The 14990-nt window shown below is 45.5% G+C and overlaps 3 protein-coding genes and 1 non-coding gene across 4 annotated transcripts; 2 read left to right on the top strand and 2 right to left on the bottom strand.

Annotated features, from left to right (window-relative positions):
* Positions 1–472: 472 nt before the first annotated feature.
* On the top strand, positions 473–5929 carry LOC124641423. The gene has a single exon (XM_047179493.1). It carries the CDS (start codon positions 473–475, stop codon positions 5927–5929), a length of 5457 nt encoding a protein of 1818 aa, XP_047035449.1.
* Positions 5930–7185: 1256 nt separating this feature from the next.
* Positions 7186–9260, bottom strand: LOC124641345. The gene is made up of 3 exons (XM_047179402.1): positions 9070–9260; positions 8300–8612; positions 7186–8063 (listed from the first exon to the last, which is right to left on the bottom strand). The coding sequence occupies exons 1-3, from the start codon at positions 9213–9215 to the stop codon at positions 7272–7274; spliced, it is 1251 nt and encodes a 416-aa protein (XP_047035358.1). The 5' UTR covers positions 9216–9260; the 3' UTR covers positions 7186–7271.
* A 3139-nt stretch (positions 9261–12399) lies between these two features.
* On the bottom strand, positions 12400–13914 carry LOC124641424 (tigger transposable element-derived protein 1-like). Its single transcript, XM_047179494.1, has one exon. It carries the CDS (start codon positions 13912–13914, stop codon positions 12400–12402), a length of 1515 nt encoding a protein of 504 aa, XP_047035450.1.
* A 645-nt stretch (positions 13915–14559) lies between these two features.
* On the top strand, positions 14560–14678 carry LOC124641665. The gene has a single exon (XR_006985698.1). It is a non-coding gene; the product is annotated as a 5S ribosomal RNA (ribosomal RNA).
* Positions 14679–14990: the final 312 nt, after the last annotated feature.

A 14990-nucleotide genomic window follows, 5' to 3' on the forward strand; every position in this document is an offset into this window, starting at 1 on the left:
AAACTTGTGACCTAACTTCTTTGTGTTTTAAACTCTAACTTCATTGTGTTATTAAATCTCTATTGTGCTAAACTCTATTGTGTTCAAACTATTGTGTTTTAAATCGTTATAACTTTGCTGTGATAAATCTCGTAGTGTTTACAATCGTGTGTAATATAATAAAGTCGTGTAAACTAAAGAGTAAACTTAATGTAAACCAGTGATAACAATTGTGGTGATAAATAAAAGCCGTGTAAAAGTGTCGCATTCGTTTATTATTTGAACAAATCCCTGTGGCAATACATTCGCGTATAACTCTAATCCATACAGTCCACTCAGTGTTTCGTGAGTTATCGCCGCCGTCGAGTGTAACCGCCGCAGTTTTGGTCCTTCGAGCCGGATCTCGAGGTCGTGACCAGCTAGTGTAAATCCGAACCGATAGTGCAGTGAACGTTGAGTGAAGTGATTACGTGTGTGCCGTCTACCGATCGCGATGGTTATCACACGTAGCCAGAGCGACTTGACGGAGTTGGAGGAGCAGAGGCGGGCCTCTGAACGACGAGACCCGGGCCTGCTCGCATCGCTGCAGCGTCGGGAAGCGGAGAGAATAACTAGGGAGCGGATGCGTCACCTCTCCATGGACCCGCCGGCATCACCGCAGGTAGAACAATCCACTTTATTAGCCACTGAGCATGCTGTCGCTGGACCTTCATCTAGGTCAGTAAGGTCGACTACCAGCGCGACCACGCGCTTAAGGCTTGCCGAGTTGGAAGCAGCTGAAAAGCTGGCTGCTCTCACCCGCCGAGAGCTGGAAATGGAAGCTGAGCTGGTGAAAAAGCGGCTTGCCGCTGAAGTATCTGTAATTCAGGACGATCAGGAGAGCGTGCAGGACGAGGCCCTGCACGATGATCACCAGCACCAGCACAATAAGGTAAGCCAGTGGCTGAATACCCATACCCCCGCTGCACGGGGGGAGGGGGCCGCACATACTGCGGAAGAACACAGACCAGCGCGAGATGAACGGCCGCGGGAGAGGTCGCCGTCTAGAAATAGAAATAGTATAGATCAACTTGCTGTAACATTGGAGAAGATGGCGCGCCCGCGGCTGAGGCATACAGACCTGCCGGCGTTCTCCGGAACGGTGAGTGAGTGGCTTGCATTCAAGGCAGCCTTCAATGATACTACCAATATGTATACAGTGTCCACGGCTGAGAACCTTCAGCGGCTCAGGACGTGCCTCAAGGGCGAGGCACGGGAGGCGGTAGCAGCACTGCTGCATACAGCAACTGATCCAGCTGTAATAATGAGGACGCTGGAACAGTGTTTTGGTCGGCCGGAAATGATTATCGACAAGGCGCTGGACGAGTTGAAACGCGTGCCGCGGCCCGGATCTTCGGCGGCAGAGTTAAATAGCTTTGCAGTTAAGGTACAAAATACAATATGCACACTCAAAGCCATTGATCGTCGCGGATATCTATATAATCCGTTACTTACAAGGGAAATTTTGGAGAAGCTGTCACCACACCTGAGATCGAGATGGTGTGATTTCGCCTGCGATAACGAGGGTACTGCGGAGCCAGAGATATGTAGCCTAGCACGTTTTTTGATGCGCGAGGCGGACAGGGCGCTGAGATATACTTACTCAACAGTAGCGAGCGCCTCGACTGCCGGTCAAAAGCGGGAGGTCCGGCCTGCAGCATCTAAGTTCCCGGTCGCCGGCAAGAAAAAGCAAGGTGCAGTATATGCCGCTATTGAGACAGCGGCCGACCAATGTTTCCTATGTAAAGAAAACCACGCGCTGACACAATGCCCTAAATATAAGGCCATGGATGTGGGCCAGCGCTGGGAGTTTGTAAAAGAAAACGGTATTTGCTTTAAATGCGCCGACAAGAAACATCGGCGCGTCTTATGCCGGGCAAAGCCGTGCGGCCAGAACGAGTGCCGCCGGCCGCATCACGTGACCTTACATTCCGATCCTCCTGCCAAGAAGGAGGAAACAGTCACATCCAAGACACAGGCGGAGGAAGCAGTAATGTCGGTAGCCAACCGAGCCGCCGCCGACAATAGGGCCGTCCTGTTGAAGATGTGCCCCGTGGTCATAGGAGGACCACGGGGGGAGGTAAGGACCCACGCGCTCCTCGATGAAGGAGCAACTATCACATTAATTGACAGCAGCCTGGCAGAAAGTATTGGCGCAGAAGGCACCGTGCGGCCACTGCACATCTGCGGCGTCAACATGTCCTCGCAGGAGGAGGACAGCCAGGTGGTCACCATTAAGATAAGAGGGGTGGGCAAGGAGTGCTCACCCCACCAGCTTCAAGCAAGGACAATTAAGGATCTGAAGCTGCATCAGCAAACAGTGCCGGCGTCGCTGCTTGGTTATAAGCACCTGCGGGACCTGCCGGCAAATGAGGTTTGTTACGCGCCTACACGTCCAGGAGTATTGATTGGAACGGATCACTGGGAACACATTGTCTCGCGAGAACTCCGGGTCGGAGGTCCGAACCAACCTGCTGCATCAAGAACACAGCTGGGTTGGGTGGTGCATGGAACAGCACCTCGGACGCTCGTGGCCACTGAAGATGGAGTGCTACATATTCATGAACGAGACATGAAAGGTGATAATCAACTTCATGAACTTGTGGAAGCGCATTTCAAGATCGAGGCCCTAGGTGTCACTCACAAGCCAAGAGTGAGCGACGCGGACCGTCGAGCACAGGCCATCGTGGAGGCCACAACCACAGCCATCGAGGGCGGCTACCAAGTGGGGCTGCCGTGGCGAGAAGACGCAGTGTCCATGCCGCCTAGCTATAAGGCGGCACTACGAAGACTGATCAAGATTGAACAGAAGATGGACGCCGCGCCTGAATTCGCGGTGCAATATACATCGCAAATAGATAACCTATTGGATAAAGGTTATGCAGTACCATGCGATGGGACGGAGAAGGCCAGCCCCAAGTGCTGGTACCTTCCACACTTCGCGGTGCAGAACCCAAACAAGCCAGGTAAGCAAAGACTTGTGTTTGATGCAGCAGCCCGAAGCAATGGTGTGTGTCTTAACGACGCACTCCTGGAAGGCCCCGATTTACTGCTCTCCCTCCCAGGCATTATATTTAGGTTTCGAGAAAAGGCTGTAGCCATCACAGCTGATATCCAAGAAATGTTCTTGCGTATAAAAATACGCCCCGAAGATCAGCCAGCTCAGCAGTTCCTCTGGAGAGGAAAGGACAGAAGCAACCCGCCTCGAGAATACAAGATGACAAGTATGATATTCGGTGCGGCGAGCTCTCCATTCATGGCGCATTATGTGCGCAACCACAACGCTGAGCTGCATGGCGAGGAGTGCCCGCTGGCACTGGACGCCATCACACGCCATCATTACATGGACGATTTGGTGGTAAGTTATGATAACGCCGACGAGGCACACACTGCAGTACAAGAGTTACAGAAAGTACACGCCGTCGCCGGGTTCACGCTGCGAGGATGGAGCTCCAACGATCCGGGAGTTCTACGCAGCGTGCCTTCAGAGCTGCACACTACTGCACCTACACAACTGGGTGGTGAGTTGCCTGCCAGCAAGATATTAGGCCTATACTGGAGCGCTGAACGTGACGAGCTCGGGTTCAACACTGCGATGAACCGCGTGCCAGCCGAGGTGCGCAACCGAAAGCGCGCACCAACCAAGAGAGAGGCTTTGAGCGCAGTCATGTCAATCTATGACCCGCTTGGGCTTCTGAGTCACTACACAGTAAGGGCGAAGATTATCCTTCAAAACCTATGGAGGCTCCAAATGTCTTGGGACGACTCCATTCCACAAGAGGACAATGAACAGTTCTCGGAATGGTTGTCGCAACTGTCAAACCTAACCGATTTAAAGCTGCCCAGGTGCTACGAGATAACCCACCATGAAGAGCGTGAACTGCATGTGCTGTGCGACGCCAGCGAGCAGGCATACGCTGCTGTGGCGTACTGGCGGATGCCGAACAAGGACGGCGCCGCAGACGTCGTGCTGGTCGCTGCCAAGGCCAAGGTGGCGCCGCGGAAGGCGCAGACTATACCGCGCTTGGAGCTGCAAGCCGCGGTCATAGGGGCCAGGCTAGCCGAAGCTATAAGAAAAGAGCATCGGCTTAACATAACAAGAACCGTCTACTGGACGGACTCAACCACAGTCGTGCACTGGATACAGCACGACGCGCGGCGATACACGCCCTTCGTCGCGCATCGCCTCGGCGAGATCGCCGAGCTAACTTCAAAGGAAGAATGGCGTTGGCTTCCAACGCAACTTAACGTGGCGGATGACGCCACACGTTTAACTGACGCACCCATAGGTGCGAGTGATAGATGGTTTCAGGGTCCGAGTTTCCTCCAGAGCGGCGAGCACTGCTGGCCTTGCCGAGCCAGCCCCGAAGATGACGACGAGCACGAGACGCTGCACGTCGCCGAGGCTCCTGCAAGTTGGCTGCCTAACCCAGCCCGCTTCTCCCGCTACAACGTGCTGGTGAGGGCCACGGCGAGGGCGCTCTTGTTCGTTGACAAGTGTCGGCGCGCCGCCACCACGCTCGAGCTCCGCCACATTGAACGGGCGGAGAAGGAGCTGCTGCGACGCTCCCAGGAAGAGAGCTTCGCAGACGAGATGGCGCGCATGCAGTCGGCGCGTCCCCTGCCACGGACGAGCCGGCTGTACAAGCTGGATCCCGTCATGGAGGACGGGCTACTCCGGGTGCGAGGCCGCATCGAGGCGGCTACTGCACCAGCTGAAACCAAACGGCCAGTCATACTGGACGGCCGCCACCCACTAACTAAGCTTTTAGTGCAGAAGGAACATTGTGCTGCGGGTCACGCCAACAGGGAACGCGTGACCAACGACCTGCGGCAGCGCTACTGGGTGCTGCGACTGCGCCCTACCGTGCGCGCCGTCGAGGCCAGCTGCGCCTTCTGCCGGCGCAGACGCGCCGTGCCCCGGCCGCCAGCTACAGGCGACCTGCCCCGAGCCCGCCTGGACCCGTTCCACCGCCCGTTCACCAACTGCGGGGTGGACTACTTCGGGCCCATGAACGTCAAGGTGGGCCGTCGCCGAGAGAAGAGGTGGGGCGCGCTCTTCACGTGCCTGACGTGTCGCGCTGTCCACCTTGAGCTGGTGGCTTCCCTGTCAACGGACTCTGCCATCATGGCGCTGCGCCGCATGGCTGCGCGCAGGGGATGGCCGAGCATCATGTACTCCGACAACGGCACCAACTTCAGAGGTGCCGACGCCGAGCTTCGAGCAGCATACAACGAGTGGTTGCCGGCCCTGAAAGAAGTAGGGCTGGCGGCCAAGATGGAGTGGCGGTTCATACCGCCTGGCGCGCCGAACCAGGGAGGCGCCTGGGAGAGGATGGTGCGAACCGTCAAGTCGGCTCTCGGCACCACGCTCCACGAGAGGGCGCCCTCCGAAGAAGTCCTGCTGACCCTGCTGACTGAGGCAGAGTTCGCAGTCAACGCGCGCCCCCTGACTCACGTGAGCGTGAATCCCCTCGACCCCGAGGCGCTCACCCCCAACCACTTCCTGTTGGGCTCATCAACGGGCCTGCCTACTACGGGCCCATGCGACGAGGCGGACCGCAGAACCTGGCGGGCCGCTCAAGCGCTCGCTGACCGGTTCTGGGCGCGCTGGGTGCGCGAGTATCTACCCTTGCTCGCGCCCCGAGGCGAGCCCCAGAACAACGAGCGACCACTGCAGACCGGCGACGTGGTTCTCATCGCCGACGGGACGCTGCCGCGTAACGTCTGGCCGATGGGGATCGTCGAGCGCACACATCCTGGACCTGACGGCGGCATCAGAGTCGCCGAGGTGCGGACACGAACGGGAGTCTTCCGGCGCCCAGTCAGCAAGCTCGTCGTCCTCGTGAAGGAGGAGGCTACGCGTGCTGCGCCGGGGGGAGAGCTGTTGCGGACGCCGAGCCTGCAGTAGATATAGGCTAACATGTATATAATATGTGTACTTAATTTAAGAATGTTATGAGGTAATCGATTGTTGTTAAACCAAATGAATCTGCATAACATGCATGCTGAAACATGCTATTACTAATACTACTGATAGCCAGATAAGCTTTGTTTAATATGTGTTTATGATTGTGACTAACTTGATTGTTACGTAATAAGATTTTGAATGTAACGGTTTTTAGTAATAATATCTGGCTGATGCAATAGCTTTAATCATTGCGCAATAGATAAGAAAGTTTACATGTGTGCGTAAAAAGATAACTGTCATCAGTATTTTTCCATAACTTTCACCAATGAGCATGCTTAGTTTAATCAAAGAGCCCCCTCGTGTCGAGTAGCGGGACTAAAAAAGGTCAGGCGTAAGTCGTAAAATTATAGCTAATTGGTCAACGTAAATTGCAACCCGTCCGGTACCCCTACGACTTGAGACCTTAGAATATTGTATAAAGATAGAGTCATTTTTCAAAGAAATTGTAGTCGACCCACAGTAAGCAAGTAATGCTCGTTATAACCAGTGCTCAGTGAAAATAGTGAAAGTACTAGGGTAAAACCTATGCCCTAAAACCCTTAAAATTGTTCTAAATCTATGTGCTAATAATTGTGTTCTATAAAATCGTGTAAATTGTGTTATAAAAACTGTGTAAACTGTATTATAAAACTGTGTAAACTTATAGTGTTAAAACTTGTGACCTAACTTCTTTGTGTTTTAAACTCTAACTTCATTGTGTTATTAAATCTCTATTGTGCTAAACTCTATTGTGTTCAAACTATTGTGTTTTAAATCGTTATAACTTTGCTGTGATAAATCTCGTAGTGTTTACAATCGTGTGTAATATAATAAAGTCGTGTAAACTAAAGAGTAAACTTAATGTAAACCAGTGATAACAATTGTGGTGATAAATAAAAGCCGTGTAAAAGTGTCGCATTCGTTTATTATTTGAACAAGTCCCTGTGGCAATACATTCGCGTATAACTCTAATCCATACAGTCCACTCAGTGTTTCGTGAGTTATCGCCGCCGTCGAGTGTAACCGCCGCAGTATAGTTCGTCACCGGCCGCTGATCAGGATAGTACACTTTTGTGTAGTGTGCAAAAATTTACAAAAAAAATTAAAAGCCGATTTGGGTTTTTTATGATGCTATGGAGGCATTTTTGGAAGGACCCCCCCATACATGCAAAAGTATTATATCGACAGATGAACAAAGGTTAAGTAAAACAATTAAATAGTTTCCAATATTTTTTATTAATAATTACGTATTTACTCATTTCGATTTCCACAAATATTAAACTACTTAATTAAATTATGCATCTTAGGCCCTACCACTGCATAGTCGACTTTGATAGATGTAATTCATAAAATTTGATCTTATTTGCGTAGCACTACTAGGAGCCCGATGAGATACAGATTGTAATGGCAGCAGATTTTCTTTATGGTTTACTCTCATACCTACATGGATTAATTCACCATTCCCATCATAGCTGTCAACACTGCCTCGTGGAGTATAAATATCGCGAGATGAATCACTCTTCCTCAAAAAATTGTGCAGTAATAAACAGCTCTGGGTTATAGCAGAAGTTTTAACGACATCTAATGGAATAGGTTTTTGAAATACTCTAAAAACTGACGATAATATCCCAAAAGTGTTCTCTACGACCGCACGAGAACGTGTTAGTTGTTGATTGAACATTCTTTCTGGGGTACCTGACAGATGATGTCCAGGAAAGGGCTTCATAATATGAGTACTAAGAGCAAAACCGCCATCACCCAGAAAAACGTAAGGCATATTAGTATTACTTCCAGGAAGTGGGCGACTAGGTGGTAAATTGAGGGTCCCATCACATATTTTTTTCTTCAAATTGCTTTGATTTAAAACACCTCCATTACTAATTCTCCCTTGGCTTCCTATGTCAGCAAAGAAAAAACAGCAATCACAATCCACAAGGGCTAATAAGACAATGCTGAAACTTCCTTTATAATTAAAGTATTCAGGTCCGGCATGAGGTGTTGCTAAAGTAATATGCTTCCCATCTATACCGCCGAGGCAGTGGGGAAAACTGAATCCTTCCGTTTTGGTCAGCCATTCTTCAGGACTTGTGGGAATCTGCAAAAATTAATATATTTTTTTTTCAGGCACTCATTGGAGAACAGACACCAATTCCACTATTTATGTACTGTAACAGCCTTTTTATCGTCCCACTGCTGGGCTGCGGCCTCCTCTCACACGGAGAAGGATTGAGCATTAATCACCACGCTTGCTCAATGCGGGTTGGTGATTATGAAATTACACTAATTATTGATTAAAAAATTAGAGTATATATAAATGTTTTACTAACTCACCTTAATCATGTCCTTTAACACTTGGTTCAGAGCCGAACATACTTCAGGAATGATTCTAGATATGAGTGTACTTGATATTTTAAAATGGTTGTGCAGGGTCCTATAACTGTCTCCAGTCGCAAGAAATCGCAGTGTCAATGCCAATCTTATTTTAGGAGGTATCGCTTCTCGCCAATACGTATCCTTTTTTGCAATAATTGGCGATATTTTTTGCAATATATATTCGAAATCAGTAGATGACATACGAACAAAGTGATCGAATTCCCCTGATGGTTCTGCAACAAGGTCGCTTATAAGATTGTCCATGAATTGCCTGAAAACGGTAAAAAAGTTAGTCACGTTACTTTAAAGCCCCCAGTACACAATGGCATGTGATGGGCCACGCTTTGCAATGCACAATTGCGGGCCACGATCACTTGGGTGTTCACAAAATGGCGCATGGCGGCTATTTATTTGTATACTACAGTACCTACTATATTTAAATTATACTACACCACTACATTTATTTGTACACCCAACACAAAAGTGTACAATCCTCAGCGGCCGGTGACGAACTAAACAGTGGCCGATTGTGTAAACACCACAGGCCACGCTACGCCACGATTCTTTTGAAGTGTAGATACCTACCCAAAAAACCGACAACTCCCCGATTGCACGCCACGATTGACAATTGTCCACCACCGTATACCATTACCCCCTGTACACAATGGCGATGGCCTTAACATTCTAAATATTAATATCATAACCTCCACATAAAAAAATCTACGTACCTTGTCCTGTTACGATGAATATTCAGCATCCAGCATCGCCTTTTTCGACATTTCTTTTTAATAACTTTGTGACGGTACACACTTCTGTAATTCTTGTAAACAGTATACAAATAAATAGCCGCAGCCGTAACTACTTCGACGTCCATCGCAAGTGGTTCGCCAGGCAGCAATGAGCCATGCGCGGCGTGCGCCAATGTGTAAACACCCAAGTGATCGTGGCCACAATTGCGCATTGCCAGGGGCTTAACTTATTTTGTGGTTCAAACGCCCTCTAGTGGTGAATGGAGAATTATTTAAGCGAAAGATAGCGTACTTCCATTTTGTGTGGTCACGAACACAACATTGTGTTTCAACCTTATTGACTAGATGTCGCTGACGTCGGCGCGGCTGTCAGGCGAAATGTTCGAATATCATGAATGATAAGTTAATTTACCTATTTCATAATTCGTCAAAACTTACGCAAGTAGTACTAGAAACTCTTACAACCTAAGAAAAATAAACTAATGTAGTATCACAGATTAATATAGTTAGTTTGTAAGCAGTTTGCAGAATGTCGAACAGGTTCTTAAGTTTTTCAATAGATGTCGCTGACTCCCAGCTCCGTTGTATGAACTTGAACCTCCTTATTACTCATGGTCGCCTAGTACTCACTGTTTCCATGCGCGAATATGACGGGGCAAAACGGATCGCTACGTCACTGAACGTGCCAACCCGCAGCAGAATGGCATTGAATTGTGGGATATTTAGACTTATCTTGAAGTTTATTAATACGTGGGGGGCATTATTTATGTAAAAAAAGATTTCCTTTATAATGAATGTGCTAGAAAATAAATATTGCATTGCATGCACACGAGTTTGTAGTTTTGTATTTGAGTGGTAGAACACTTAACTAAAAGTACAACATTTAACATTTTTTTTTAAATAAAATGCGGCTAAAAAAACAATTTACCTACCTAACTACACTAAGTAAAACAGATACTTGCTTATTATTTTGAGCCGTATTACGACTATCAAGATTGGTTAACTTTTAGTTAAGCGCCAAATGGAGTTTAAGTTGTGCAATGGTTGTGCATGTAAGTAACTATTATTAAATTTAATCAAAGATCTAATATTTTGTCATCTGTGATGTATAATAATTGAAAATTAATGAAAAGCTGCATCATTACCAATCGGAAAAGCCAAAGAAAACAATACTTATTTCATACAACCCAGCGCCACCGCGAGTTTCCTCGAAACTTATGTGTCCCTGGTACTTCATAAAGTAGCGGTGGGGTAAATTCGGCCGGCCGAGTGTGACGACACGTGAAATTTTGGCGCCAATGATCTCAATTTTTCTCAGTAAATACGAAACGGATCAAAATACAACTTGGTTACCTGAAAGTTCATGATAAAAACCTTATTTTGTTAGTTTTCAAAACATGATTAGGTAACTTTTTTAACAGAGAAAAATATATCAAACATACCTCTTTTTAAAAAGAGATTCACATATTATGGGCAAACGGGACCGATTTAAGCCTCTTAACTTTTTTCGTAGTTGAGTATATACATACTCTTTAAAATTGTAGAAGGAATATTTATCAAATTATCATTTCTAAATTATAAAATTACAAAACCATTTTGTCGCTTACGACTTTTAGTTATAAGCTAGCGCGCGTATTGTATCCTCGCCCCGCTCAGACGCTCGCTCAGTCCCCTCTTGGCCTCTTAGGTGCGCGTGCCCGGTTTATGGAATTATTGTTTACCGATTTGTCGCCTTAAACAGACTGACAGAATTTCTGCACTTTTTTAATTTTAGGTAATTTTAATCAATTGAATAGATAAGAACCTACATAATAATAAATTAACCAGGATAGTTGGAGTTCCTTGGGACAGCAATTGGCTGGTACGATGATGATGATGAAGAAATAAGTCCCAATCCCAAAAGTGGAGCTACATGTATTTTAGTACTTACCCATTCTCCAATCTCCAAGTGACCACACCACGGGCAGTTAGGCACCTACCTATGTTTTATTTACTCATAATACCTAAAAATAGGAACTATTAAGTAATCTCTGCCTTTTTTTTAACGACGTCAAAAATCATCAAATGACCTCTCCCGCTGTGGGTTAGCAGCGGTGAGGGAGTGTAAGACAAAAACCGTCGTAGGCTTTTTATGTACCTGGGCCGCGGTATCTTTTTCGAACAACCCGCAGCTCACTCAAGTAATCTCTGCCTAATCAACAGCATATTTATGTAAGTAGGTAGGAACTAAGAAATATTATACCACTAGATCTAGAGGATTTTTTTGATTGAAGGTACTACTAGATAATAATTTAAAAAAACATCTTTCACTGTTGAAAAGCTTTCACCCTATCCCCATTACATATTATAAGTACGTAGGTACTTAATTAAACGTTAGTACTTGTGATATATTCATAGTAACTATATAGCTTCTGCCTGCGGTTTAACCCGCGTTTCGAGATTACTGCTTCCCTTTGCCGGATGGTGGCAAAAACTATCCTATGTCCTTCTCCCGGGCCCGGGTCCAAGCTGCCTCCTACTAAGTTACAGTTTAAGATTATGTGGTGTATACTAATTGAAAATTAATGAAAAGCTGCATCATTACCAATCGAAAAACCCAAAGAAAACAATACTAATTTCATGCAACCCAGCGCCATCGCGAGTCTCTTCGGAACTTATGCGTCCCTGGTACTTCCTAAAGTAGCGGTGGGGTAAATTCGGACGGCCTGTGACGACGCATTCATAGAAAGAACGACTTGTTTATTAAGATTTCTATACCTTGATATTTCTGTACTTAGGTTATTTTTATGTATTGTTATTGGAATTGAGTAACGAAGTGATAAGTACAAAATAATAAATTAACCGGGATAGTGGGCGTTTCTTGGGAGGCCTACTTTCAGCGCTGTACGGCAATGACGATGATGATGAAGTAAATAAGACCCAAGTTTAAAAAAGTGGTTCAAATGAACCTTCAATAAATAACATAGCCTAAGCATTAGTCTATGGCCTAAGTAAAAGTTTCTAATAAATAATAATAAGTGCGTAGAGCGTAGTCAATCTCCGAGTGACCACTGTGAAGCTAGTATTTTATTTACAAAAAATACTTAAGTAGGTACATTTTGGAGAGGAATTAAAACAGATTTTGCCAAAATAAATATGGATTTATTAACAACGTAACAACGTCCATGTCAATCAATACACATTCATAATCACATGTTTACTAAATCTAAAATTATCACAATCATTATATCTAACAGAATTCCGGGTAAGGAACCTTGTTGAGATCTTTTCGCGCTACTTATAAGTTGCGTAGGTACTTGTATCTTCATCTTAATTATTTTCCATTAGTTTCGAACTTAATGTTTCTTCGTAAGGTTTTAGTAATTCATATATTTGTTTCTTAATATCCCTAGCCCTACTTTCATTTGGATCGATGTCCTGTAAAATGTTTAACCCGTTTTTGATACCAGTGAGCGCCTCCGACAAATTTTCGACAGTCATGTTTGACGTTGTGTGTCCTAATGCTTCTGAGGTATCGTGTTCTTCCAATACACTTTGGGCTCGTAATTCCATAAACTCATCTGGTGTGAGTTCTGTAGAGTGAGAATATAACAGCGCCTCGATATCTCTGTCACTGACATTTAATTTAAGCTCATGTGCAAGTTGCTCAATATTTTCAATTATTTGTGAAACTCGACTGTGCGTATCGGTCGATTCATCACTCTCATCAGCTCCATTGCTTGTCAGAAATATCTTCTCCCAGGCCGAGATCCAGTCTTCTTGATCCAAACCTTCCCATGAATCCATGAAAATTCTTATTGTGTGTAGAATATTAAACTTCTGCCAAGCCATTAAAACTGCTACCATGAAGAGTCTGGCCGAGGCAGCTGGCTCCACAGTAGATTTAATGTACTCCAATAACCGGCGTGTGTAATCTGCTTTCAGTATTGAGATCAAGTCCGTCATTGGTTGCGAATATGCTTCATCTTGAGATAGAAAAAGTATCTTCACGCGATGGTCAAAGTCAAGCAAAGTGCTAGGCAAATGTTCTGGGGCGCTGGCAATAATTAGCATGACTTTGAATGGTATTCCATTTGAAGTGCAGTAGTTTTGTACCGAAGGAATGAAATGGTTGCCAAACCAGTCCTCGAAGAGAGAAGGCAACATACACGCCCTAGGGTTGGACTTCCAAATGACGGGCAGCCCACCTTTAGACTTACCATGTAAAGCTTTTGGGTTTTCAGTGCGGTACACCATGAGAGGCTTCAACTTGAAATCTCCTGCTGCATTTCCACCAACCATGATTGTTAATGGGTCCTTAGATTTTTTGAAACCTGTTTCAGATGCTTGCTCTGCGCGTGCGATTTCACAAGCATCAGGCAATTTCTTCCAAAATAACGACGTGTAGCAAACATTGAATACAGTCTGTGGCGAATAGCCCCCATTGTTTATGGCCTGTTTTATTCTTTCAACATTTAACTCAGGTTTAGATGCAGTTTCCTGTGTCCCTGCAGCCTTGTACCAGCCACAGCGACGTTTGAAATCAATATACCAGTATTCGTTTGCATCAAATGTTTCGTCACTATATTCGCTATGTTGTGATTTCAATGACTCAAATAATTCCATGGCTTGTTCACATACGCTTTCTTTTGTTAGCTCAATATTGTCCCTAGCTTGGTCAGAGCACCATAACATTAAAATCGATTCTGTTTCAGTTAAAAGCCAGGTTTTTTTAGGTTTACTGATTTTCATTCTAGCGTATTCCTCTAAAATACTATCCCTATTTTCCAAAATTCTGCTCACTGTACTTCTATGTAGCTCGAGTTCCTTAGAAATTCCGTACATCGTCTTTCCGTTTTCATATTCATTTATGACGCGTATCTTGGTTTCTAAACTAATTATTTTATTCTTTTTTTTTTTGGGAACAATATCTCCATTTTGCGGTGTATTCCTTTTCATAATGATATTTTGTAACACAGATTTTCAATAACTCAAATCCTGTCGGTACGCGTATTTGTATGGGCACGTGTATGTAAGAAGCTTGTTTGATAACAAATGGCGACGTCAACACTTTATCACAATAAACTAAAGGCGAACGAAAGGGAAACGCGGACTATGTAGGTACGTGTGACGCGTTAGCGGGGCGCGGGGGAACTGGCAATGTACTCTGTGGAAACTGGTCGCGATTGTCGGTCGACTTTGTTTGACAGACAGGCGGCCCGCTAAGTTCAACCACGCACAAAAAGATGTCGCTACAGTACAGTTGTATGCGCTGGCGCGAATATTTAACTTTAATTAACTCATTTTCGTATTTTAAACGACTACATATTTAGCCAAACAAAAAAAAACATGATTTTGATCGATTGATGGTTAGTACTGGTAATAATGCGAACATAGTACCATAATTAATTTAGTCCGAACGGGAGTTAGTAATAACGCCATTTTTTATTTATATTTCTTGTTATGAACGATAATTTTGACCTCTCTGTCGCCAACGTCCATACCACGTTGAATACACCGGTTCTCGTCCGATCACCGAAGTTAAGCAACATCGGGCGCGGTCAGTACTTGGATGGGTGACCGCCTGGGAACACCGCGTGACGTTGGCCTTTTACCTTTTTTATTTTTACTTTTAAAATCTTTACTAATATTATAAAGCTGAAGAGTTTGTTTGTTTGAACGCGCTAATCTCAGGAACTACTGGTCCGATTCGAAAATTTATTTCAGTGTTAGATAGCCCATTTATCGAGGAAGGCTATAGGCTACTTTTTATCCCGGTACGGGAAGTAGTTCCCACGGGATGCGGGTGAAACCGCTGGAAGAAGCTAGTAAATTATATAGGTACTGAGTCTATGAACTAGGTACGATTTTTTCGAAAAACTACTGCAATATGGAACCTTCATCTTGTAGGCGTGCGGCGC

The sequence above is a fragment of the Helicoverpa zea genome, chromosome 22, assembly GCF_022581195.2.
Source record: "Helicoverpa zea isolate HzStark_Cry1AcR chromosome 22, ilHelZeax1.1, whole genome shotgun sequence".
Taxonomy (NCBI): domain Eukaryota; kingdom Metazoa; phylum Arthropoda; class Insecta; order Lepidoptera; family Noctuidae; genus Helicoverpa; species Helicoverpa zea.